At 47.8% G+C, this 25,100-nt stretch overlaps 2 protein-coding genes across 3 annotated transcripts in view; one reads left to right on the forward strand and one right to left on the reverse strand.

The window, feature by feature from the left end:
* Positions 1-1,467: 1,467 nt before the first annotated feature.
* Positions 1,468-14,417, reverse strand: NCSTN (nicastrin). Its single transcript, XM_081113029.1, has 17 exons — positions 14,329-14,417; positions 13,063-13,167; positions 10,385-10,508; positions 9,839-9,960; positions 9,269-9,414; positions 8,409-8,559; positions 8,107-8,216; positions 7,714-7,866; positions 6,917-7,021; positions 6,666-6,743; positions 5,642-5,814; positions 4,221-4,323; positions 4,013-4,108; positions 3,651-3,738; positions 3,244-3,401; positions 2,798-3,010; positions 1,468-2,243 (listed from the first exon to the last, which is right to left on the reverse strand). Exons 1-17 carry the CDS (start codon positions 14,411-14,413, stop codon positions 2,121-2,123), a joined length of 2,133 nt encoding a protein of 710 aa, XP_080969155.1. The 5' UTR covers positions 14,414-14,417; the 3' UTR covers positions 1,468-2,120.
* A 114-nt stretch (positions 14,418-14,531) lies between these two features.
* COPA (COPI coat complex subunit alpha) overlaps positions 14,532-25,100 on the forward strand; it is a 40,914-nt gene continuing 30,345 nt past the window's right edge. For both annotated transcript variants that reach the window (XM_081112416.1, XM_081112417.1), the window contains exons 1-6: positions 14,532-14,685; positions 18,338-18,451; positions 18,647-18,720; positions 23,355-23,435; positions 23,771-23,847; positions 24,579-24,688. In XM_081112416.1, the coding sequence (XP_080968542.1) occupies positions 14,646-14,685; positions 18,338-18,451; positions 18,647-18,720; positions 23,355-23,435; positions 23,771-23,847; positions 24,579-24,688 (496 nt within the window). In that variant the 5' untranslated portion in view covers positions 14,532-14,645. The remainder of the gene's footprint in view (positions 14,686-18,337; positions 18,452-18,646; positions 18,721-23,354; positions 23,436-23,770; positions 23,848-24,578; positions 24,689-25,100) is intronic.

Consider the following 25,100-nt stretch of genomic DNA (forward strand, 5'->3'; position numbering starts at 1 on the left):
TCTTCCCGAGGCAGAGACTGAATACTGAAGGCCCTGCAGCGTGTACCTTCGTTCCTGCCCGCCCTCTGCTCAGCCCCCTCACCGGTACCCAATTACTTCCCTGCTCCCTGAGGCCACAGCGGGGAGAGGAAGCCGCGCTGTCCGCTGGGAACCTGTTGGCTGAGGGAGGTTCGGAGCCAGCCCAGAAGCAGCGGCAGCTGCGCTCAGCTCCCCGCCAGCGCAGCCCGGCTTCTCCAGCTCAGCCTGGGAGGAGTGTGTGTGTGTGTATGTGTGGGGGGGAATAGCGTGCATTTCCACTGCCCAGAACCCCCCACACACCCGAGGGAACTTGGAGAAAAACCACCTCCCCTCAGCGGGATTGGAAAAGGTAAACATCCCAGTCAGGAAACTAGGAGGAGGGTTTGGGATTCTGAAAACGGCCAGCTCTTTTCCATCTCTGCAGGCCCCCCCACCCCGCCCACCCCCACTGTGGGAGACAGCCTCTTGACCTGGTGAGGGGAGGAGGCTGGCTCCAGCCCCTCCTGCCAGCTCCTCCCCCCGGCTGCCTCAGCCACTGCCCATCACTTGGCTGAGCTGCCACACACAGCATTCCGCCTCCACGAAGATCCAGGGAACTAGTGTCTCCAGAGTCCCAAACCACTCGCTTTCATCTGCAAAATGCCCACCGTCAACAGAAAGCCTTGCTCCCTGGCAGGCCACCCAAGGGCCTTCTCTGCCTGGCCCAGCTGCTCCTGCTGACCCTTGGGGCTTGGGCACGGAGTAGCTCACCATTCCCGAGTATGGCCGGTGTTTTCTCTTGGCTCTGCTTCCACAGCGGCGAATCTAACTCACACACGGGCTCCTCCTCTGTGCAGCCCTCCTAAATGCCACACTGCCCCAGGCCCCACTGTGTCCACCCCGCACTCTGGGTCACACCTTGTCGGGAGCGTCTGTCTCTCCCCTCACCCACCTGGGAGCTACTCCAGGGCTGTATTCCCTTCATCTCTGGGCCCTCCAGGATCCCAAAGTGAATAGAGAAATGGCTGTCAGCCTAACCAGTGTGGTTCAGTGGTTGAGCATCAACCTATGAACCAGGAGGTTATGGTTTGATCCCTGGTCAGGGCACATGCCCAGTTGCAGGCTTGATCCCCAGTAGGGGGCGTGCAGGAGGCAGCTGATCAATGATTCTCTCTCATCACTGATGTTTCTCTCTCTCCCTCTTCCTTCCTCTCTGAAATCAATAAAAATATCTTTAAAAAAGAAATGGTTGTCAAATACAAAGGTGGGGAGAAACTCTGCTAACATTGTCCGCGTGAGACGGAACCAGGCTCCGGAAGGAGCCCTGCCCCCAGGACTCCAGCTGGTGGTGACAGGGCCTCCCTCCTCGCGCCCCAGACCCAGGGAGAGCACATGGTAGCAACTGCGTGACACCCAGGGCCCATTCCCATTCCCATTCCCAGAACAAGGCAGCCTGGGACACATAACAGGTCGTGTGGATAATCTATTTTAATGAAATCCATTATTTATATATTTACATACACCACACACACACACACACACACACACACACACACACACACACACAGGAAAAGAAAACAAAAACAGACATTACAGCTTAAAAAAATGACAACTGAGCACTGTGGGCTGGAGGTGGGATGCCCACCCCGCAGCACACCCGCCCCACAGATCCCGTCCTCCTCCTCAGGGCGTCCTGGTATTGTTCCTGGCATTCAACCCTTGCCATTCTTCCTGGCCAGGAAGGTGGAGAGGTACAGATGGGGTGGGGAGTAGAGGGAGGTCCAGGGCAGGGTGGACAGAGTAGAGGAGGGATGCTGAAGAAGGGTAAGTTAGGGTGGATGGCGAGGACTTAAACAGGAGCAAGAAGCTGCTGTCTGTCATCCCGGAATCTGGCGGGAGAAAGAAGAAACGGGAAAGGGAAGACTGGAAGGGGAGCTGGGGGTAGGGTGGGGGGAGGGAGGATGTGTTTCTGTCTGTCTCTTTCTCGCAGTTCCACTTCTTTATGTTCATCCCAGCCTGAGCCAGGCTCAGGGAGGGTCCAGTGACACACTAGTGGTTTCTGTCCCAGCAGGACAACTGATCTAGGAAATGAACCACAGAGCTGGCAGAAGCTGGGGTTCTCCTCAGAAAGACACAGAACCCGGCTCCCGGGGAGCAATGAAGAGGACATCAGCTTTGGCATTGATGCAGTAGGTGATGACGAGAGAGCAGACAAGGACGCCAAAGCCCACGGCCAGGGTGATGAGCTGCAGGGGAGACAATGCACTCAGATGATCTCAGTGCAGTTTGGGGTAATTGTTTGGGGTAATTGCTTGGGGCTGGGAGCCAGGACATTGGATTCTTGGAGCTGGCTCTATGCACCAAGTACTGAACAATCAGAGCAACATCTCTGCAGGCTGGAGACGTAGTCTCCCCTTTTTAAAAGAGCAGTGAGGTCCCTCTGTTCTTGCTTCTGTCTTGTGTTATGTAGACTTTAAACACCTTGAAGGCAGGGCCCATGACTTTGATTCTCTTGTGGCAATGACATACCTGACTGACTCGTTTCAGGCACTCGTTAATACCGACTGCCTCCTCCTGGGAAGGACTACCTGGGGACACAGGGCTAGGAGTGTCGCCTTGGGCCTCTCTGAGAGCACAGCTCCAGCAAGAACACAGAATCACCCTCTCAGTGAAGACAAGCTTCCTAATGGGGCATCCTAGCAGCCAAAGGACAGATTCGTAGTAGGTTTTGTGGCAAATCTGGGCGAACGGGAGATGAAGGGGTCACACAGGTCTCTGCCACCACCCCTTCCCATCTCACCTCGAGCTCTTTGCTGGCTATGAGAAATATCCGAGCGCGGATGTCTTTCCAGCGGCTCTCGGTCCAGGTAGAGTACTCAGTGGAGCCCCACTGCCCAAGTTCGAAGGCAGGAGACACGGCCCTGACCAGTCGGGCCGTGGAACGCACACAATAGGGGAGCCGCTCTGTCCCGTTGGAGTTCAGGGGGCCCTGAACCCACATGTACTCATACAGCTGCAGGAAGACAAGCCAGAGAAGGGGCTGAGGCGATCCTTTCTCACGCCCTCCCTTCACCCTTTAGATGGCGCTTTCCACTTAGGCTACTGCCCGTTCAGCACCCGCGTTCAAAGGGCTGCATCCCTCCACCTCTCCATCCCAAGCCTGTGGGTCCAATTGGGCCTCGGAGATCCTCCAACTTCCCAAGGGAAAGGGACCCTCGGGGCACCTCCGACACCACTACCACTCACATCCTTGTTTTCATTGGGAACTTTACTTGGATCCTGGCACTGCTCTCGGGTAAGGTCGACGACCTTGCCAGTCAAATTTGCCAAGGCATACTGCACAACGTAGGTGGTGTTGGTGGGGCTGGAGACAGCGATGTAATGCTGAAGAGGCCCCTGGTCACCTGGTCGGACGCCACAGGGAAGGGGGATTTGGTGGACAGAAGGTGCAGGGCAGATGGGCAGAGACAGGAAGAGCCCAGGATTGGCCAGAGCCAGAGAAGAGAAGAGAAACAGAAAGAAAGGGAGACAAGGGAAGGCGGAGGGGAGAGAAGAGAGGAAAAAGAAGAAAAAAAGTCAAGATTAAAGCAAAATGGTGGCTTTTTCTCTCTCCCTTTCCCAGGCTGGTTGCCATTCCCACACCAGGTGCTCACCCAAGTAGGAGCGCAGGTCCTGCCGAAGGATCGACTGGAACCACGAGTTGTTGGCTCTGACCAGGAAGCCATAGAGCAGGCGGGTAACCTAGCAGGGGGCAGGGAGAAGAGAGAGCTCGGTGACATGGAGCCCAGGGACAGAGTGAGCAGTGGAAGTCAAGTCATGAGACAGAAACCAGGCTGGCCAGATAGACTCTGGGTTGGGGAGGACAGTGGCTGGCTCATGAGGCCCAATTGGGACTCGGACAGGCACGGACAGGCCTGCAGAATTCCCAGGTGTGGGAGACCAGGCAAGGGACACAAGGCTGGGGCAGCCTGCTGCACAGATGGACAGAAAGGAGCCAGGGCCCACGTGTTCTTACTGTGTGGGGATCGGCCTGAATAGTGTCCCGGAAGTTGGTTCCTCCTGCAAGCTGGTACAGCGCACGTCCCAGCACCGTGGCCACATCTGCAAGGGCCTGTGGTAGGCGAGGAGGGAGGCTGAACGGCCCACCTCTTCCAACCCCAAACAGTACCGTTCTAACCACTGCACTGTGTGCCCTGCTCCCGCCCAGCCCGGGCCAGTGCTACCTTGGCAGTGTCTGTCACAAAGTCCAGGTCCTCTTCAGGGCTCTGCTGTCCAGGGTAGCTCACGTTAATGTTCTCAGCAGTGTCGTAAACGCTATGGTAGTAGCTGCGGGAAAGCCAACACGAGCCTTGGCTACACTCAGCCCCTTCCTCCCTCAAATGCCCCTGATGCAGCAACGTGGTATTTCATGTTTCACCATCCAGGAAGGGCAGAGAGCTTAGGATCCCATACTGAAGAAGGTGTGGAGAAAGGGGAGGTAGGAGTGGGGGTGGCAGCGGTTCGTTAAATACAAAGAGTTTTCTGACAGATGAGGCAGAAAAGGTGAATGAAATCAGAATGCAGGAATCTCCTCCCCAAGAGATCTTTAAACACAGAGACACTTCCACGGCATGTGGGGGAGGTAGAGGAGGATGGCTAAAATGACTTCCGGTGAAGCCTGCCGCACATCATCAGAGCAACTGTGGGACTGTTCCAGCGAACATGTACACCGAGGGGGGCTGAGCAGAGGGGAGCAGCACATCTGTTCACAGATATGAACACAACGCTGGGTCAAACCACTCCGACGCTCCTTGGGGAGCCCCCAGGAGACAGACCTTAGAAGCAAGGCTAAGAGAGCTCTCAGCCTTTACCATCCATAAATGCCCGTCCCACACAGAATCAAGGCAGCCACATAAGCCCAAAATGTGTTCAAATGATGAATCAGCCCTCACCCCAAAGCGGTATGGATGACACGCTGGGAGAAGTGACCGAATGCACCAGAACGGCCGCTGTCCAAACTAAAGGACAAGCTGCTACTTGGCTGTGGTGGGAGAACCTGAGGGGTTAGCCGTCCAGCCTGAGTTAGAAGTTCTCCGCCTGCCCAGGGCTCAAGTTAGAGGCAGTTTGGAGGTGTCTAGGACCAGGAGAGAGGTGACTAAGAGCCTCACCCCTTATTTCTGGAGCTCCCTCACCTGTAGGGGACACTATACCCTCACACTGAGCCACATGGCAAGAACATGTGGCATTTCAGAGTATGGTCTGCGGCAGCCCTGGGTGGGCCCCAGACAGGGACAGCTCTCCGTCCCACACCTCGAGAACCCCCTCATCATACCAGCGCTCTTGAGATGACGCCTTCTGCCGGCAGCCCTGGGGAAGTCAGGCCCCCAGAGAGCCTGGAGGAAGTGGAATCATAAGCAAGGACGACTGAGCAGGAAAGGGCTAAGGGGAAAACTGTTTTCAAGATGAACATCAAGTCAAATGAGGGGCCCAGGTTACACAGAAGGCAGCCACTGAACAAAGAACACAAAGGGAGGCTTTGGAGAGGTGGGGCGGGGAGAGGGGCGAGCAGTGATCTTTCTGACACAGAAGACACCTCTGTCTGTGGACCCTGACTGCAGCACAGACTCTCTGGGAAGGAAGAGGAGGCACGCTAGCTCCCTCTTACCGGTTATGGAAGACAGTAGCATGGTCAGTGAGCACAACACCGGAGATGTTTCGAGCTCGAAGAAATCGCTGCAGAGAAGACGGTGGGAGAGGCTGGGACTGGTTCAGCCTCCGGAGGACGACGGTAGGGACGCCGGCACCACTCTCCTCCAGTGTGGTCAGGAGGTGCTCCACCTGGGGGTGGGGTAGGGGCGGGGGGGGTTAACTCAGGGGAAGCTTGGGAAAGGCAAGCGGGAGGCCTTTTAGACCTGAAATGCACCCTACTTCAAGCCCCCAGCTTGGGGAGTTGCCTTAAGCCCTCCTAGATCTAAATTCCTCAAGCATTTTGGGATTAAGGCCTCCTGAATCTCCTGCAACTCCTACCATCCTTTTAAAATTATGGCCTAATGAGGGAGAGGCCTGTGTTTTTCATATTTACAGGTAAACCCTACTGTCTTCAGAACTCCGTCTTATCCTCAGTAAAAGCTTCGCTTATTTGTTGTGCAGAATTGCAGGGACAAATAATACAAAACAGGGAATCCAGGTGGTAAGGGCTGTAGAAGCTCGGAGCAGGGATAACGCTAAAGCTGCAACGGCAGGAAGAGGCCTCATGGAAAAAAGAGGCCTATGGCTGGGCGTTGAGAGGAAGTAGGAGCTTGAACTAGTGAGGAAAGTGGAGGACATTCTGGGTTGGAAGTCTGACATGACCGGAATGGGGCAGCATGGCCTGGACAACTGGACGGGGGGGGCGCGGGGGCAGCAATGAGAGAAGGGAGCCAGTCACTACTCTGTCCTCAATGGGCAGCAATAGCTGCGAGGCGCCAAATGATCAGAGAACGACCACCCCATGGAACCAGTGACAGGAGCTGAGCTCATGGTTCCTGCCGGGGAGCTGTAGCAGCCGTGGTGTTCACCCTTCAACCAACACCCAGCTTCAGGCCCTGTCTCCCAGGCCCGGGGGGCTGTTGGGGAGAGGGCCAGGGCAAGGAGGTGCCCATATTCTGAGCTGTTGAAAACGGAAGTGAGGGGAGAGATGCTCAGGTTACCTGGCTCTGGACGGACTTATTTTTCTGAGACACGGGATCTGTGTGCATCCAAAGCTCTAGTGACTCTCGTAAGGCCACCTGGGGGAAGGATGAAGAAGCAACACTTATCATCAGTCTGCCGTGTGGGAGAAAGGAGTGGGATCAAAAGAGAAGTCAAGAGAAGAGGAGGTGACACCTGCAGTGAGGACAACAGAACAAACGAGGAGGGACCTTTAAGGAGAAAGGGAGGGGCGAGGACACATGCCGCACACCTGTCTCAGCTCCACGAACGAGTCGATGTTTTCTAACTGCACAGGGAACTTGCCCCTCTCCATGTCATAGACCATTCTCGAGCTGCCAATGTAGTCAAACGTTTCCTGGGGGGCAGAGATGGGCGGGGAAGGGAACAGAGGGATTCCCAAGGGTTAGGGCAGCCTGGGCTCCTCGAGACTAGATCAGAGCTCTCATGAGGCTAGATCAGGCCACTGTCTCATGGCATCTCAGCCGCAGGCTAGCTTTTGCAATCATGTGGCTTTCCTCCTCCCTACCCCCCTTCCCAGCTATGACTCTCCCCCACATGTATGTATCACATGATTTTTTGAGCCTAAAAAAGGGTAGAGCAGCCTCAGTAAGGCCTGAGGCAAGCATCAGCTGCTATGTGCTGCTTCTTGCCCCTTCCATATCTCCACCAACTCATCCACAGCTGCTGTTCCTTAGTCCAGGGCCAGGATGGGGCGGGGTGGGGTGGGGCGGGGGGCGGGGAGTGAGTCAGGAGCCTTAGGGCTCCTGAGTGGAGGTGACAGTAAAGGGGCACAGGGAATAAAAGTAGGAGAATGCTTCTAGTAGATGGAATCAGTGGGGGAGGGCGGGTGGGCAGTACACCACTTCCAGGTCAGCATGCAGAGCCCTCCTTACATAGGGGTCTCTGAAGGGGAGATACTTGTAGGCACATCCAGAAGCTCTCTGCTGAATAACAACTTAGGTATTGAGATCTTCCCCAAATGGTGGCCACTCCCACCTTCCTCCCCCACCCCATTCCTGGCCATCTCACTCAGGCCAGAGCCCTTACCCCCTGGAAGAAGACAAACATGACGTTGCGGGGCAGGGTGGTGACGTCGGGCGCCTTGTACAGAGCTTCAGCTGCAGCCAGCTGGGTGACGAAGGAGGCGACAGCACTCTCAGCCCCTGGGGCCACATTCCAGAAAAAGGAACGACTGTCCAGCTGGGTCCAGCGGAGAAGGCAGGGAGGTACACTTTGAACATGGAAATGAGGACCAGGCCCAGCGCCCGCCCCCCCGCTTTCAGTCAAGTGAACACTCATGTGCCGAAGCGAGTCCCCCAGCCCAGGTCCCTCTCCATTGGAGGCTCCCACCATAGAACTCTGAAACCTGCCACGGCAACCGAGGCCTGCCTGCCCTTCCTGTGCCAGCCCCGCCCACCTCGCTCAGGGGCCAGCGCTCACCTGGGTGGCCACAACCACAACCTTGTCATCAGGCTCTAGTGTCCCGGATGTATTTATAGGCTTAAGCATGCTCCAGACGTTGTAGTCGGACAGGGGGTCACAAACGATTTCTGAGCAGGACACAGACAGCGAGACATCAGCTGGTGTCAGGGACTTATAGGGACAAGGTATGACTGTTGAGAATGGTTTCTACTCCTCCCACCAGTGCTCGCTGCCTGTGCCCACTCCTCCCCTCCAGGCCTCCCAACTTCTGGTCCCTCACCTGCACCCAGTACACCCAGCATGCCTCGGTCCTGTCCTACCTGGGTTGATGCTGAAGGTGCTCTGGATAGAGCTGCGCCGCATGCAGGTGACAGTGCTGAGGACTGCGTGCATGTGTGAGAAGAGCTGCATGGCACAGAGCGGGAAGACCGGTGCGGAGCCGTTCTGGCTCAGGTTGTGATCTCGATAGCACTAGAAGGGGAGAGGGACCCACTGAGGCAGCTGGCTGGGAGTCCCGCCCATACTTCCCGGAGGGGGCAAGGCCCAGCTCTATCCTGAAGCCACTCCCACGCCTTCCCGGAGTTACAGTTGTCTGGTGCAACCACAGGATCTATAAGGTCAAAGAAAAACTCACAGAGAGTTGTGAAGGGGCACAGTCTCAATGGCTTAGTTGGGAGCAGATGAAATTAACCTGCATCAAATGACCTGCATCAGCCACAGTTTTAATGTGATTTGATGTAAGGAACCCTGGACTGGAAATCTAACATCAAATTCAAGACAGTTTGGACATCATCTGACCATGTAACTTTGGATGAATCTAACGTTAAAATGAAGAAGCTAGACTAGAATTAGAGAATATTAGAGCTGAAAAGAACTTCAGACATTACTGAACAGAATCTCTCAATTCCTAGTCCAATGCTCTTTTGATCATACTAAGGGTTCTTAACCAGGGCTTTATACCTTGTTTCATATTAAATATCCTTTACATTTTCTTCCAGTCTAAACCCCTTAATGCAGGAAAGGCGGGAGAAATGGGAGGGGAATGTAAGAAAAATAAATTTCTTGAAGCAAATGTCTTCCAGAGGGTGCACTAGTGGAATGAGAGTCCCTCCAAACAAGAGGAGAGCCTAAGAAAGCCTTCTTCCTACCTGGAATTGCTAGGAGCTGGCAGAGCCGTTACCTGCTTGATGACGTTGGTTTCATTTTCATCTTCAAGAAGAAAGATGGGGAAACTAAAGTCTTCATAAGCCAAGCCGTCACCCAGGTAGTTCCACTGTATGTCCCTGCAGTGCGCAAACTCTGGCCCATAGGAGTTGGAGTAAAGGCCTGAAGAGGAGGAGGGGGCATAGGATGTTGGGACACAAGCGCTTAAGGACCAGCGAAGGCTCAGATATTACAGGGTCCGGACTAAGAGTTCCAAAAGAGGGGAACCCAAAGAAGCAAGCATCAACCTGTCACCACCCACAATAAAACAGGCACCGGTATCAGGGAGCCCTAGGCTGGCCAAGTAGGGGTCTGAGCATGTGACAAGAAGCAAGAATGGAAGGTCAGTGGAAGAAGGGGAGCCAAGAGGGGGAAGGGATGAATGGCAAAGACCAAGAAACACTACCTCTGTTTGGGTGTCAGTTGCTCACGCTACACACAGATTACCTCCCCACCCTCACCCCCAAACACACACACAAAGACACAAGACTGATGCAACAATGAGCTCTGGGTGACAGCAGGCTCCGAAGATCCTTCAGGCTCTTACCAAACCCATCGTTGGGACACTGCACACTAGGAGAAAAGCCTGCGGCGGGACTGGGCTTGGCCAAGGACACTGCGAGACCAGCAATTCGACTGGTGCTCCCCTTCAGCTTCTCCATCACCTTCCTAACAGGAGGGAATGACAGGAAGGAAGACAGGAAGCTCATCAGGCAGCCCAACATCCTGCCCCCCAGGAAGGAAACAAATGGGAATCAGGGGAATCAAACTGTTGACTCACTTCTTGCCTTTTCAGCCTCTAACTTCTGAGAGGACCATGATCCAATCTGAGCTCAGGACTCAATCTCATCTACCCTGTGTTTGTGTGACCCTGAGCACCCCTCCTTCCTCCCTGGGGTCCTTACTCACTAGAGTTCTACTTACAAGGTCACCGAGGTAATTCCTGTTGACAGTGACCTTTCCTTGTGAGGAGCACCCCACCCCCTGTCCTGACCAGACCAGGGAAGCCAAGGGAGGCTGTCACTCACAGTGTGGGACTGCCCCTGAATCACCCCCTCTGCATGCAGTCTCCAGCAGACACATCAGTTTTTACCTGGTAAAGAGCGTGCCCTCCAGCAGAACCATGTAAGGGGGGTTGGGGCCATCAGTCAGCACCCACTGCAGGTCCTCTTCTTTCTCCACTACGTGGATGACCCCTGTGTCCCCGCTAATGGAAGCTGCCAGGACAGAATGGCTCAAATTAAAGCTCCCACAGTTGACAATTCTGACTTTGCCTCACTGACTCTGCAGATCATCTATCCCCAAACATGTTACAAGACATTTGGGTTAATACAACCATGTCTAGACTTGAACTAAAGAGCTGAAAGGCCTCGTTCCACCTGAGGACTATCAGGAGGGAATGGAGAACAAAAGAGCCCAAGAAGTCTACTCAGGAGGCCTTGTTCATTCATTTTCATTTTCTTGCTTTCTTCCTTCAACCTCATTTAGCCAAATATACAAGATTCTAGGACAGCAGACATAAAGTGTTCAAGCCCGTATTTTCTCCAGAAAATGGCAGGCTCTAAATCTCTAGTTCATTGTTCTGCCACCGAATCTTCCTTTGTGAAAACATGTGCAGAATCCATTGGCCTCAGTAGCTTCCCTAGACCTTCATTCCTTTGCTCCATTTGAGAGTAGCTTTACTTGCTTTTGGCCAGTTTTAGGTAGAGTTCATCAAGAACTCTGAGGTCTCCTGAACAGTCTCCTCACTGATGGGCCTTAAGTGGGTTAGGGATGTGCTGGTACTGATTCCCCTCATTTCTGGGGACCTAGGGTTTCCAAAGACCCTCGGCTGGTCACCCTCAGCCAGGAGCAGACCCACCCATTATAGGAAGAAGATAAGCTATGACACTGAACTTCAAACAACTGGATTCTAACCTGGGTTCCAGTGAGTGACTATGTAGTCTTAAGTAACTTGCTTATTTTCTCTGGGCCTTCAGTGAGAAGTTTTTCAACTCCTATTTATCTCATACTGTGGGGACACATGAAGAAAAGGAAAGAAAAGAAGGAACTAAAAAAAAAACCAACAAAACACCTACATACGCCCTTTGAGTACTTAAAAATGGTCCAACAGAAACAGAGCATTATAATCAGAAAATCAAATCTGGGTCCATTTCTCCTTAATTTTTTTAAAAATATATTTCATTGATTTTTTACAGAGAGGAAGGGAGAGAGCTAGAGAGTCTGAAACATCGATGAGAGAGAAACATCGATCAGCTGCCTCCTGCGCATCTCCCACTGGGGACGTGCCCGCAACCGAGGTACACGCCCTTGACCGGAATCGAACCCGGGACCCTTCAGTCCACAGGCCGATGCTCTATCCACTGAGCCAAACCGGTTTTGGCCATTTCTCCTTAATTTTATCCTGCTAGCAACCCTAATTAAAGACATACAGATATGATGAAGGAAGGCTTACAAATGAGTAGGTTGAAAAGGACACAAGATCTTAATGAGGAAGTGGCCAGAGTCCAGCTCCTCCCCGCTCGTTTCTCTGCACTGGCACTTGGCTACTGCTCTGCTTCCCACAGGGCTGCTCTAAGAGCCTGCAGCAGAATGACTCATTCCCAAAGGTGATATCTTGGAAGCCAGCTCCAGGATAGTCTAAGCTCAGCCCACAACGGAGCTGGCTGTCTTCTACCCACAGACCCGTTGAAGAACTAAGTCCAACAAAATTTTTTTTTGGAACTAGTTAAGCTACTCCCAGCACCTCCTGCAGCCGAGACATGGAGTATAGCTCAGGGAAGGATTGGGTAGAAAAGTAGTAACTGTCGCCTTGAGCAACTGTTTCACTTATCTCCTACCAAATTGAAAGGTTTCAGGAAATCACAGTACTGCTGAGGGCACACTACTTACTCAGCATCATCAATAAACATCTATTAAAGCTCTGTGCAGGTATATGCTAACTGTTTTTATAGAAGTGAAATTCAAAGGTGACCAATTTGATGATGAAGGAGTCAAGATCTGATTCTGTTTCCTGCTTACCTGAAAAGCAATCTGACAGAGCTACTTACTACCCCCAGCACAAAATCTGAAGACAGCAGGTTAAGCAGAAGGGGAACTGGGATTCAACCTTTAGACCACAATTTTTTTCCCCTTTCATAGTTTTGTAACCATGTTGTCACAGTACCCTGTTTTGGAACACATTTACAAAGCCTGAAGACAAATTCAAATGCTTTACTAATTCGTCTTGCAATTATATGGCTTTCTCAATGCCTTCCCTTCAAATAGTTTACTGCCTGTAAAAGGCCATTTTGGTTCCCAAAAGATCATTCAGAGGGCAGGTGCTGACTGCTCCATTGAATATGAAATGTCTTTCTCCTTAGAAAGAAGCATAGTTGTCTACTTAACCTACTGGGTGGTTAAGAGTCCTGGCTTAGACCCTGGACCACCAGGACTCAAATCCTGGCTTCATCACTTAATAGCAGGACGACCTTGGAAAAGTTATTCAACTTCTGTAAGTCTCAGTTTCATCACTTGTAAAATGAGATAATAACAGTAGCTACGTCATGAAGATTAAATGAGATGCATGTTTAAGAAGTTTAGTATGCAGAACTTACTAGATGTTAACTCTTCCTAATTATCTTGCCTGGTTTGACAAGTGGTTCTCTACCACTTCCCACCCACATAGCTTAATTTGTGTGCTGAGACTTCTAAGCAGGACTTAGATCTTTACATGTAGGCCACAGTCTGAAATATCCACAGCCACAAACACAAGTCCCAACCTCAACTCACAGTGGCAGCCAATCTGATGAGTGGCATTGAGGAGACGGACGCAGGGAGCTGTTTTATTTAAAGGGATGTAGATCTTCCTCTCCACGGAGTTTCCCCCACACAAACCTGATCAGAAGATAAAAAGTGTTAGAAAAAAATTGAGAGATGAGAGCACTAGCCTCCATCTTGTCATTAGCTCACTGTATGGCCTGGATATATCATACTGTCTGAAACAGGACTAATGTCTACTCTTCTCACTTCTTGGGCTCATTATTGGGACACCCAGCTATGTGCTTATTACATAGAGCAACGGACAGTGAAGCTAAAAGAGAGAAAACTTCATTTGTCAAAGGAAAGGCCTTTAACCTCAGATGTACCAGCTTCTGGTTGCATGGGTGACCACATTTCTACTTTTCGGCTCATCTCCGGAGAAGCTACGGCCTTGGATACGGACACGAAGAGCAAACGTGGAGACTCATTTCTCCCGGGGGACACTCCCTACAACACGGTCATCCAAAAGTCCACAAGTTACAGGGCCTTGGGAGCTGGTCACAGTCCCCGGTGAGGAGGGAAAGGAAAGGGAAAGAACAGGGAACTGGCCTCAGGGGCCTCCTGAGGGGAGACCTACTACAGGTGCATCAAACCGCAAGGGCACGCACAAGAAGAATGGGGAGAAAACCTCTGCCACACACCTGTCAGTTCATCCAGCGCCAGTGGCTGATTTATGTGCGCATAGTGTGGGGTGGCTATAGTTTCTCCTCTGGGGATCTTGGGAACCAATATGGATTTGGGGGAAGGCGTGGTCATGGTTATACACAGGCACGTTTGCATTTTTAAGGCTTGACGAACTGAGGCAAAGCACAGGGTCGCGGGTTGATGGTGGAATCAACAGAGAAACAAACGAGGGATCTAGTTTCCTAAAAGCGCTGCCCTGTCCCCACGAAACACGGCTGGCTGCTTTCACCTTGAAACGTCTAAACGCCTTGGGGAGGAAGCTAAGCTGACACCTGTCCTTCTCGATTGTGGGTGGGGTGGCCGGGGACCTGGGGAAAGGAGGCATCCGGATCAAGTGAGAGTCCAGGCGGTGGCCTGCAGGAGGACCTGGGGCGACCCGACGAGGCACGGGGCAGAGGGGACCTTCAGGTCCCGGGAAAGGGGAACTTCTGTCGTGGGAACGAAAGAGAAAGAGGATTTCCAGGGCGGGAGGACGGCGGGGCGGCGGGAACCAGGAGGCCGACCGGAAGGTTCTCCTCGCAGAGTGGACCTCACGGGTCGGGGAGGCCTCACCTGCCAGGAGGACGCAGAAAGACAGCAGGCGCAGAAGACCCCGACTTCCCAGCTCAGCCGCGGAGCCGCCCCCAGCCGTGGCCATCTTGCGCCTCGGCGGACCGGAAGCCTCGGCTCCCTTCCGCCCGGCAGTGGCCTCTCTAGGCCACCCTGGCGGCGCCGTCTCGGTGGCCAGGAGCGGCAGGGACCGGAAGTTCGTGTCCGCGGGAGCTTCCGGGAGCCGCGGACGCTGCAGCGGGCAGCTGACGTGGAGGCTGTTGCGGGGCGGCGGGGAGTGGCGGGGCGCGGGTCGGACCTGGGAGCCGCGGGCCTGCAGGATGCTAACCAAATTCGAGACCAAGAGCGCGCGGGTCAAAGGTAGTGGAGCCGGGGGGCTGGGTGTCGGGGCGGCGCTGTCACGGGGGAGAGCGGGCCGACGTGTGGGCCCGAGTGGCCTTGGTGCGGACCCAGGGGAAGGGGGACGGGAGGGCGGTTAGGTCGGCGGCGGCCCTCCAGCCGGTTCTGCTTGTGCGATCTCCTTGCAGTTTGATCACCTGTAGGCCCCTTCCCCGTTCTCTCCCTTCCCCTCCTCACCCCGGGCCGTGTCCAGCTCCCAAGGCCCAGCAACCTGCCGGCTTTTTTTTAAAATTTTTTATTGATTGATTGAGTTTAGAGAGAGAGGAAGTGGGAGAAGGAGAGTGAGAGAGTGCCATAATGTGTTATTACACTTATGTATGCATTCATTGATTGATTCCTGTATGTGCCCTGACCGGGAATTGAACCTGCAAACCCCGCCGGCTTTTTGAGGACCGTGTTGGAGGGAGTGTCCCGGGCGATCGAGTCTCGACCTCTGCTCTTCGTATCCAAGTCTGTTCGTATCCGAGTCGGTAGCCTCCCCGGAGATGAGCAGTGGCCGCCTCTCCTAAGGAGGCCGGGGCCGCACCCGCTCAACCCCGAGCGCCTCCTTTGGCTGTCATTTCTCACCTGGAAGCAGGACATAGAGGCCTGTAACCCCAGCAAAGGCTGAGCTTGCTGGGGTTGCCGGATGAACAGTGAACACCTTTCTGGTATTGTTCGCGGTTTCTCTGAAATGCAGATATAACTGGGCATCTTTATTCCCTAAACATGGCAAGCCTAGGGCCTGAGTGTCAGTGGATGGGCTGGAGGGCAGGTGGCTGAAACTGTAGGGTGGTCTCTCAGAACGTTAGGATGGGGAAGGCAGAGAAGTAAGGGCTTCTGCAATTTGGGAGAAATACGTATCTTGACTGTTCAGTAAGATGCCACACGGCAAGGTGGGTAGGAACTTAGCCTGTGGAGTCGGATGGGCTTGCTTCGGGTGTGGAAAGATCCAGTACGCGCCTTACTTAACGTTTCTAAGTCTCTCTTTCCTCATCTGTAAGGTGTGAGTAATTAACATTCTCGTACAGACAGAATTAATAATGAGAAAGTATGTGAAAAGTGCTTATTCCAGTGCCTGGCATAGACTCGGGCTCAAAACCCAGAGGGCACTTTTGAGGTGAGAATAGATGCTGAGCAGTTTCTAAATCTTGTGAGAACGTGATAACGATGAGTACCATTAAAAATTCCTGGGTGGTTGAAATGGATCTTTATAATCATTGTATTTTCTGTTTTGCTCCTAATTTTTTATTGGGCAGTAGAGAAGGAAAGTGGGGGGGGGGGGGGAGGAAAGGTGTCATAATATTTGAGAGTGAATATCCATTCATGAGTATTCCTATGTATCATACAGGAAAAAAGTGAACAAACTAATGAAAAAAATGTCAATTTAGAGAAGAAATGTTCAATAAACAAATGAAAATATTATGCACCTCACTGTACACCTAAAACTAATACAAAACAGTATTGAATGTAAACTAATTTTAAAAAGAGAGAATTAAATCTTGATAAAAAATTTAAAAATAAAACAAAAATATTATACACCTCACTAGTAATTAAAGAAGTGTAAAAAAGAAAGTGAAAATACCTTTATTTTTGGGTCTTAGATTAGTAAAATAAACAAAACAAGTAACTGATAACATCCCATGTTGGTTAATGTGTGTAAAATGGGTACTTTTAGAAAATGACCATATATATATATACACACACACACACACACACACACACATATAGTCTTTTTGTAGTCAAATAGTATCTATCAATCCCATTTCCAGGTCTTTATAAAGCAGTAATAATGCAAATAGGCTATATTTGGAAGTGTCTCAATTTGGCCCTGTTTTCTAATAGAACAAAAGTGAAGGGGAAAAGCTTTACTGCCCATCATTAGAGTCATGTTAAGATGGCACATTTGTACCTTGCAGTTGTTAAAAAAAATGAGGTTTTGTTTATATGTACTTAAATATAATGAGATGCATGATAAATAGTTAACTAATAAAAGAAGTTTGGCCCTAACCAGTTTGGCTCAGTGGATAGAGCGTCAGCCTGCGGACTCAAGGGTCCCAGGTTCGATTCCGGTCAAGGGCATATACCTTGGTTGCGGACACATCCCCAGTGGGGAGTGTGCGGGAGGCAGCTGATCAATGTTTCTCTCTCATAGATGTTTCTAACTCTCTATCCCTCTCCCTTCCTCTCTGTAAAAAAAATCAATAAAATATATTTTAAAAAAGAAGTTTGCAGGGAAACTGTTACCTTCATTTTCATAAAGTGTATGGTCTGCATTAAAAATTGGAAAGGATACACTCTAAACAGTTAGCAGTTGTTACTTCCTTAAACTTCCATTTCCAGTCATGATGGAGTAATAGGGACCAGGTTTAGCTTCCCACCTTAAACAACCGCACACCTGAACAAAATGTATAAAACAATTTCAGACATTGGATGACAGCCACTGCAGGAAAGTGATTCTTGATAGAAGGGAAATAAACAAGATGAGTCCTCTGATGGCTTTTAGCTTACTACCTGGGGAGAGTTCCCAGGCTGCAGTGGAGGGAGGGGGCAGAGCCTGTGGCCTCACTGAGGAGGGCAGAGTTTAGAGTTCAGGGAAGACAAGACAGCTAGAATTTGCTGGGCAAAATACCAGAAAAGAGGGAGGTGCTCAGAGAACACCTGAGTTCTGCAGGGCATCCCGCTCGGCCTTTGAGTACTAACGCGTGTGAGGAAAGGACCCGAGGCCTGGAAAAGAACCACTGGAGAAAGGAAGGCAGAGCTCCCTGGAGCTCACGGAGGGCTGGGAATAGTTTGTGTTCCTACTAGCCAAGATGGAGAGACCTCCGAGAACTACAAGGCATCGCACAAGACCTCAGCAGGGCATTGCCTTAATCGTAGTGTCAGATTAGACGTACACTAAAGGCTACTGTGGACCCACACTAATAAAGCAGCCTGGTCGGTGCGGCTTAGTGGTTGAGCATCGACCTGTGAACCAGGAGGTCACGGTTCAATTCCCGGTCGGGGCACATGCCCAGGTTGTGGGTTCGATCCTCAGTGTGGGGTGTGCAGGAGACTGCTAATCAGTGATTCTCTCTCATCATTGATGTTTCTATCTCTCCCTTTCTCTTCCTCTCTGAAATCAATAAAAAAAAATTAAAATTTTTTACAAAACTTAAAAGCAAGTCTCAAAAGGGTTAACTGATTCCAAATAACTTAACTGCATCATAAAACAAAGCCCAACAATATTTAAAGGCATGTAACAAAAATCCAGGACCTAGCCGAAACCGGTTTGGCTCAGTGGATAGAGCGTCGGCCTGCGGACTGAGGGGTCCCAGGTTCGATTCCGGTCAAGGGCATGTACCTGGGTTGTGGGCACATCTCCAGTAGGAGATGTCCAGGAGGCAGCTGATCGATGTTTCTCTCTCATCGATGTTTCTAGCTCTCTATCTCTCTCCCTTCCTCTCTGTAAAAAATCAATAAAATATATTTAAAAAAAAAATAATCCAGGACCTAATAGCATAAATGCACAATGTCTAGCAGTGAATGAATAAATGAACGTAGAATTAACCTAAGCTGTTCCTTTTTCTATCAGAATTGACAGGAAGTGACATTTGGGGCTTAGCTCATTGGACCATTTTCTTTTTTCCCCCAGGACTCAGTTTTCACCCCAAAAGACCCTGGATCCTGACCAGTTTACACAATGGGGTCATCCAGTTATGGGACTATCGGATGTGCACCCTCATTGACAAGTTTGATGAACATGATGGTAAGATAATTGTTTTTAGGGGGAAGTTAAAGATAGAAGTATTGTCTTCTGGAGTAGTTTAAGCCTTGTTTGACATTAATGTCTTAGGATTAAATAATGTGGAGGGAATAGAACTGAAAAATCATGAATAAGAACCACCTTGGAGATTAGGAAGCATAGCTCTCTTTAACATATATTGCCTGCCTTCTTCTCCAGGTCCAGTCCGAGGCATTGACTTCCATAAGCAGCAGCCACTGTTTGTCTCTGGAGGAGACGACTATAAAATTAAGGTACAGAGGGTCTGTCATTACTGGAGTAAAGGTCAGAGGATGTGAGGTTTGGGAATTGTGCATTAAAAAGCAGTAGTACATCTTACTCATAGAGAGCTCATGATTTTGACTTTATTCAGCAACATTTACTGAATGCTTACTGTGTACCAGACACTTATTTTTGGAGAATTCAGAAATAAGAAATGGTCTCTGGTCATGAGATTTTATTCTATTAGAAGAGATAAATATATATCCAAATAATAGCTGGGTTAGTGAGCAATAAAATAGTGAGATAACCAAAGTGAAATAGGGGAGAGCAATTCAGGTACAAAGACATAAAGGCATGACATAGCTGGATACATTTGAGAAACTATAATTAGTTTTGTTTGGATAAAATCTGGAGAAAACGAGAGAAAGGAGTGGTCTTAGCACTTTAATTGAAGTGATCATGGAGTTTGCATGCTCAGGAGTTTGGTTGTCATACAGATAACAAGGAACCATTAAAGGGGTTTGTATAGAGGAATGATATCCGATTAACACTTTTTTTAAAAAAAAAGATTACTTGGGTGGCAATGTAAAGAAGAGATTGGATGAATTGGGCAAGATGGGAGGCAGAGATACCATTGAGACTGTTTTATGTATAATTCCATGTGAGAGAAGAACAGTGTCTGAGCTTAGGCAGTAGCATTCGAAATGGAGAGGAAGATTGATGTGAATGCTCAAGAAATGAATTGGTCTTTTGCATGGATATTGGCGGGATGGTAAGGGAAAATAAATGAGATTATTTATATCAGGTTTCTAGTTTAGGTCACTGGGTAGAAGATGTACTATTAACCAGGAAAGGAAAAATAAGAGGTACGCTTTTCTAAGGTGGAAAAGAGTGGTGTCTCAGTCTGTTTGAGTTCCTGTCACAAAATACCTCGGACTAGGTGGCTTATAGACAACAGAAATTTATTTCTCAAAGTTCTGGAGGCTGGAGGTCCAAGGTCAGGGTGCCAGCATGGTTGAGATCTGATGACGGTCCTCTCCAGGAAGCAGACTGCTGACTTCTCATTGTGTACTCACATGGGATCTCTGGGGTCTCTCTTATAAGGACACTAATCCTATTCATGAGGGCCCCACGCTTATAACCTAAGTACCTCTGAAAGACCTCACCTCTTTAATACCATTACCTTAGGCATTTGGATTTCAACATATGAATTTTGGGGAGGACACAGATGGGTAATGAATACTATCTTGGCTCTGATGTGTTTGAGGTACCTAAAGGCGTGTCTGCACTGGAGATATATTTGGGAGTTGTCATCATGAAGGAGGGAGCCAAAACAGAAGTAGTTAGAACATATCACTCAGGAATCACTGAATGAGAAAACAAACTCATTTAAAAGATGGAGGAATTAGAGTTAGTACAGGAAAGAATGATTTGAGAGGTTAGAGATGAACCAAAAGGAAGAAGCAAAGGCTTCTTAGATACCGAGGAAGGATAGAATTTTAGGAAGGAGAAGGTGGTCAGAATAAGATAAAGACGAAGTAACCTTTGGAGTGCTTATTAGTATTTAGCAGGGCATTAGGGATCTTAGATTTTACTGTGAAGTGAGGAAGCAGAGACAGAATATAGATAATTTGAAGAAGCTTGACTGTGATAAAGGCCAAAGCTGCAGCTAGAGACTTTGAACCTGTATAAAAAAAAATCAAGCCAGGTGTGGCTCAGTGGTTGAGCATCAGCCCATGAACCAAGAGGTCAGTGGTTCGATTCTAGTCAGGGCACAAGCCCAGGTTTGATCCCCAGTATGGGGCATGCAGGAAGCAGTCGATCGATAATGTTTCTCTTTCATCAATGTTTCTATCGCTAAAACTCAATAAAAACGTATTTTTTAAAATATCGAAGTTTGCACTCTTTACTTTCATAAAAAAGTTTTCCCAAAACAATATTTTTTAATTTTTTAAATATATTTTTATTTATTTTAGAAAGGAAGGGAGAGAGAGAGATAGAAACATCAATGTTGAGAGAGAATCATTGATCAGCTGCCTCCTGCAGCCCCCTACTGGAGATCGAGCCCACAACCAGGGCATGTGCCCCGGACCAGAATCGAACCGGGGCCCCCTCTGTCTGCAGGCTGACACTCTATCCACTAAGCCAAAATGGCTAGGGCCCAAAACAATATTTTTAAAAAGGAGTTATTGTCCACTTACATGCAATGTCCAGAACAGGCCAAATTATAAAGCAGAAAGTAGATTAGTGGTTTTCTAGGGTTGGTGGGGGCAGTAGTTGGGAAGAAATGGGGAGTGACTGCTAATGAGTATAGCTTCTTTTGGGAGTGATACTTTGTTCTAATATTGATCGTGGTGATGGTTGCCTAACTATGAATGTATTTAAAACCATTGAATTCTATACTTTAAATGGATGGATTGTATGAGATTTGAATTATATCTCAGAGCTGTAATAGAATAAAGAAATTGTCTTAGCTAGCTGCATGCTGTGGTTTTAATTTATATTTCTCTGATGAAAGGGAGATTATCTAGAAGTCATGTTTATGGATCATTTCATTGTTTGCTGTATCCATATTTTCAAAGAGTAAGATAGGAAGCCCAGCAAATGATCAAAGTCTACAAATCCTATAGGTACTTAAGGATCTAGAGTTCTGGGGTTTGATAGACTATCAAGGAGTCAAGACAGTTTGAAGCTAGATATATGGAAGTTTAAAACACTGAACTTAAAAAAAACAAAAAACCAAAAACAGCACTGAACTTTATAAGAGAAAAAAAAGTCCAATTACAGAGTAGTATTTGCAGTATGACCTAATTTTTGTGTGAAACTCCAACTCTATTGTATACATGTATATTTATATATAGATCAGCAGTTCTCAACCTGTGGGTCGCAACCCCTTTGGGGGTCGAACGACCCTTTCACAGGGGTCACCTAAGACCATCAGAAAACACATATATAATTACATATTGTTTTTGTGATTAATCACTATGCTTTCATTATGTTCAATTTGTAACAATGAAATTGGGAGTCACCACAACATGAGGAACTGTATGAAAGGGTCGCGGCATTAGGAAGGTTGAGAAGCACTGATACAGATGATTCATGAGATGAAGGTGAAGGTATTGGGATACTTTCACTTTTGTGTTCTTTACCTTTTCTCAGTTCTGTACACACCTGTTGAGCACCTACTAAGTGCTGGTCACTATATTATGTGCTAGAGGGATAGTATTTTGCGTAATGACAAGGATTCTGCCTTTAGGGAATTTACATTCTTTTTTGTATGTTTTCATTTATTTTTAGAGAGAGAGGAAAGGAGGGGGAAAGAGAGAGAGAAAGAGAAACATCAATGAGCAAGAAACATTGATCGGTTGCTTCCTGTACATATCCTGACTGGGGACCAAACCTGCAACCTGGGCATGTGCCCTGATGTGGAATCAAATCCGTGACCTTTCACCGCGAGGGACGACTCTCAACCAATTGAGCCACACTGGCCAGGGCCAGAGCTTATATTCTTATTTGTTTTTTTTTGTTTTGTTTTGTTTTTTTTTAGAGAAAATGTTTTCTTTCATATATATATATATATATATATATATATATATATATATACTTTATTGATTTTATACAGAGAGGAGGGGAGAGAGATAGAGAGTTAGAAACATCGATGAAAGAGAAACATCGATCAGCCGCCTCCTGCACATCTCCCACTGGGGATGTGCCCGCAACCAAGGTACATGCCCTTGACCGGAATCGAACCTGGGACCTTTCAGTCCGCAGGCCGACGCTCTATCCACTGAGCCAAACCGGTTCCGGCTATATTCTTGTTTGAACAATCATGTTTTTGGGTTGTTTGAATTTTGTTATTTACCAAAAAAATTTTTTTAAATTTTAAGTTGAAAGGAAGAATAGTAACAAGGTGGCCCAGAGAGACTGTAAATAAGTATTAAATGTTAAAAAAGAAAACAAAAAGCATCTGACCTCTCATTTGTGTACTTTTTTAGATGGGAGAATGAGCTGCCTTACATATATGGTCCTGATTTTAGTGTCTTCTTCAGTTGTACTCATTGGTGCCTGGTACTTCAGTATTTAAATCAACTTTATATCTGAATCTGAGCAGTGTGGTATTGTCCATAGTAATGAGTTAAAGTCTCCTTGCATGATGAGTGTAGATCGTGAGTGTATTGGCATCATTTGCCGCCAAGTTCAGAGTCTAAAAGAAGATGATGCCACATGTTATGTTATTGTTTCCTTTGGACTCATGGTATTTGTTCTGCCTTCTTTTTTTAATTTTTTTACCCTGATATAAAATAATCAGCTAAGTACTAAGGGATCTGTATGTATAAAAGCTGAGAACAATTCTGCAGTAGAAAGAAGAGCTTCCAGTTAAGCTTAGATAAGCATCTTGTCTCATGTTGTTAAATAGAGATGGTTTCTCCCTCAAAAAAGGAAGAACCTTTTTCATAGTTTTAGCTTTAGGTTTTCCCTAGCCTTCCTTCTTTTCCTTCCTCACATGTTATTTGATCTTTTCCCTCCAACTTTAAACAAGACCTATCAAGGTTCCCACCTATTTAGAAGTGCCCTAATGTAAATCCAAACTTCTTGAGAAACCGGAGCCTTTTAGGTACTCAAGAACCTCAGGTCCCATTCCTCTGCTGTATTTCTCTCTTTGCAGGTTTGGAATTACAAGCTTCGGCGCTGTCTCTTCACATTGCTGGGGCACTTAGACTACATACGTACCACATTTTTTCATCATGTAAGTATCCATGTGCCTCTAGTTTTAGAGCATTCTTCAGTTTCCCTGTAGGAATCATTTTTTTTCCCCTCAAGAATCCAAACATTGATAAAACAATTATGTTATTGGAGTGACTCTTCTAGGATCTCTGTGGTGTTGACCTTCCTCCTTTGTTTCATTCTGGAAAAGAAAGCACTCAGGGTTGTATTGAATTAAATCAGAATCAGCACTCCCTTTGCTAATATAGCTGAGAATTTAGACAGTGGAATGTTCCCTCCAAAGAGCAAAGTGGTTGCCAGAGCCTGAAAGAACATATTCGTTTAATGTTCAAACCCTTTCTCCGGAATATCTTTCAGGAATATCCTTGGATTCTGAGCGCCTCAGACGATCAGACCATCCGAGTGTGGAACTGGCAGTCTAGAACCTGTGTCTGGTAAGGCAGGAAACAGGCCTCAGAACGTGTCTTCATTCTTCCTAGTGTTTTATAATCAAATTCTCTTCAGAATAATCATCCCCCTCCACTAATGCACAGTGTCTACTGATTAACTGCTGATTGTATCTGTAAGGTGCTTTTATGTACAAAATGATAAATATAGAGGCAATCTTGTAAGTAATATATGGATCTGGATTTTCCGATCATTTCTTACCAGAGGAAGGAGGTCATATAACTAGGTTTTTAGAACAAAACTTTTAGCTGGTTTTCATTTCTGTTCTTATGAAACCTGAGTCAGAGTCTAGACATCTGTCTTGCTTTGTTTTGCCTTGAACTTTCCAGGATGTAAGGAAGATGTAAGGGCCATTTTAAATGATGCCTCTTAAGAGGGATATTCCACTAAAATTAACAGATGATTTCCACTATGAGTTACTAAGATTTCATTTATTTTGATATTTTAATATGGTTTTTAGAGGAGAGCTGTGCCATCTCAGTTCTCCTGAAATTATTAATATTAAATACTAATGCATTAGAGGTAAGAAGAGAGCTATTGTTAAAACAGCTGGCCTTCTTGTTACCGGTTTAGAATTGTTAGGTTGACTTATCTTTGCCTCAAAAAAAGTATAATTGGATTTGCATCGGTTTAATTTGGAGAATGGTGTTTAACATGTAGGAGTCTGGTGATTCCTGCCTCTAATTTGGCATTGTCTTTCTTCTTCTTCTTCTTACAGTGTTTTAACAGGGCACAACCATTATGTAATGTGTGCTCAGTTCCACCCCTCAGAAGACCTGGTTGTATCAGCCAGCCTCGACCAGACTGTGCGCGTTTGGGATATTTCTGGTGAGCTGCCCAAATTCAGAGGAAAACCTAATTATGTCTCGTGCAAAACTGCAATTTATTAAAATAGGGTAGTTGGCTTGGAACAGCAAAATTTAGAATATTCTCTTCTCATATAATAGTATCTCTGTTTCTGAGTATATTAAATCTGTTTTCATGGTTCTTCATGTTAGAGGTATTTCCTAAGAAAAGTTGTTGCTCTAGAAAATTTATTTAATTTGAAGGAAGTTGCACTTTTTTGTTAGATCAGTTTTAGTTAAAATCTATATCTCATTGGCAATATTTGATTAAAAATCAAGCTTTACACAAATAAAAAAAATATTTGACAAAAACAAAGTTGGGGAATAAATTATTACAGGGAAACAGAACTCTCGAATCTTGTGGCCTCATTTAGAAATAGGAAAATCTTTTATAT

This window comes from Myotis nattereri, assembly GCF_964212035.1.
Source record: "Myotis nattereri genome assembly, chromosome: 18".
NCBI classification, from domain to species: Eukaryota; Metazoa; Chordata; class Mammalia; order Chiroptera; family Vespertilionidae; genus Myotis; species Myotis nattereri.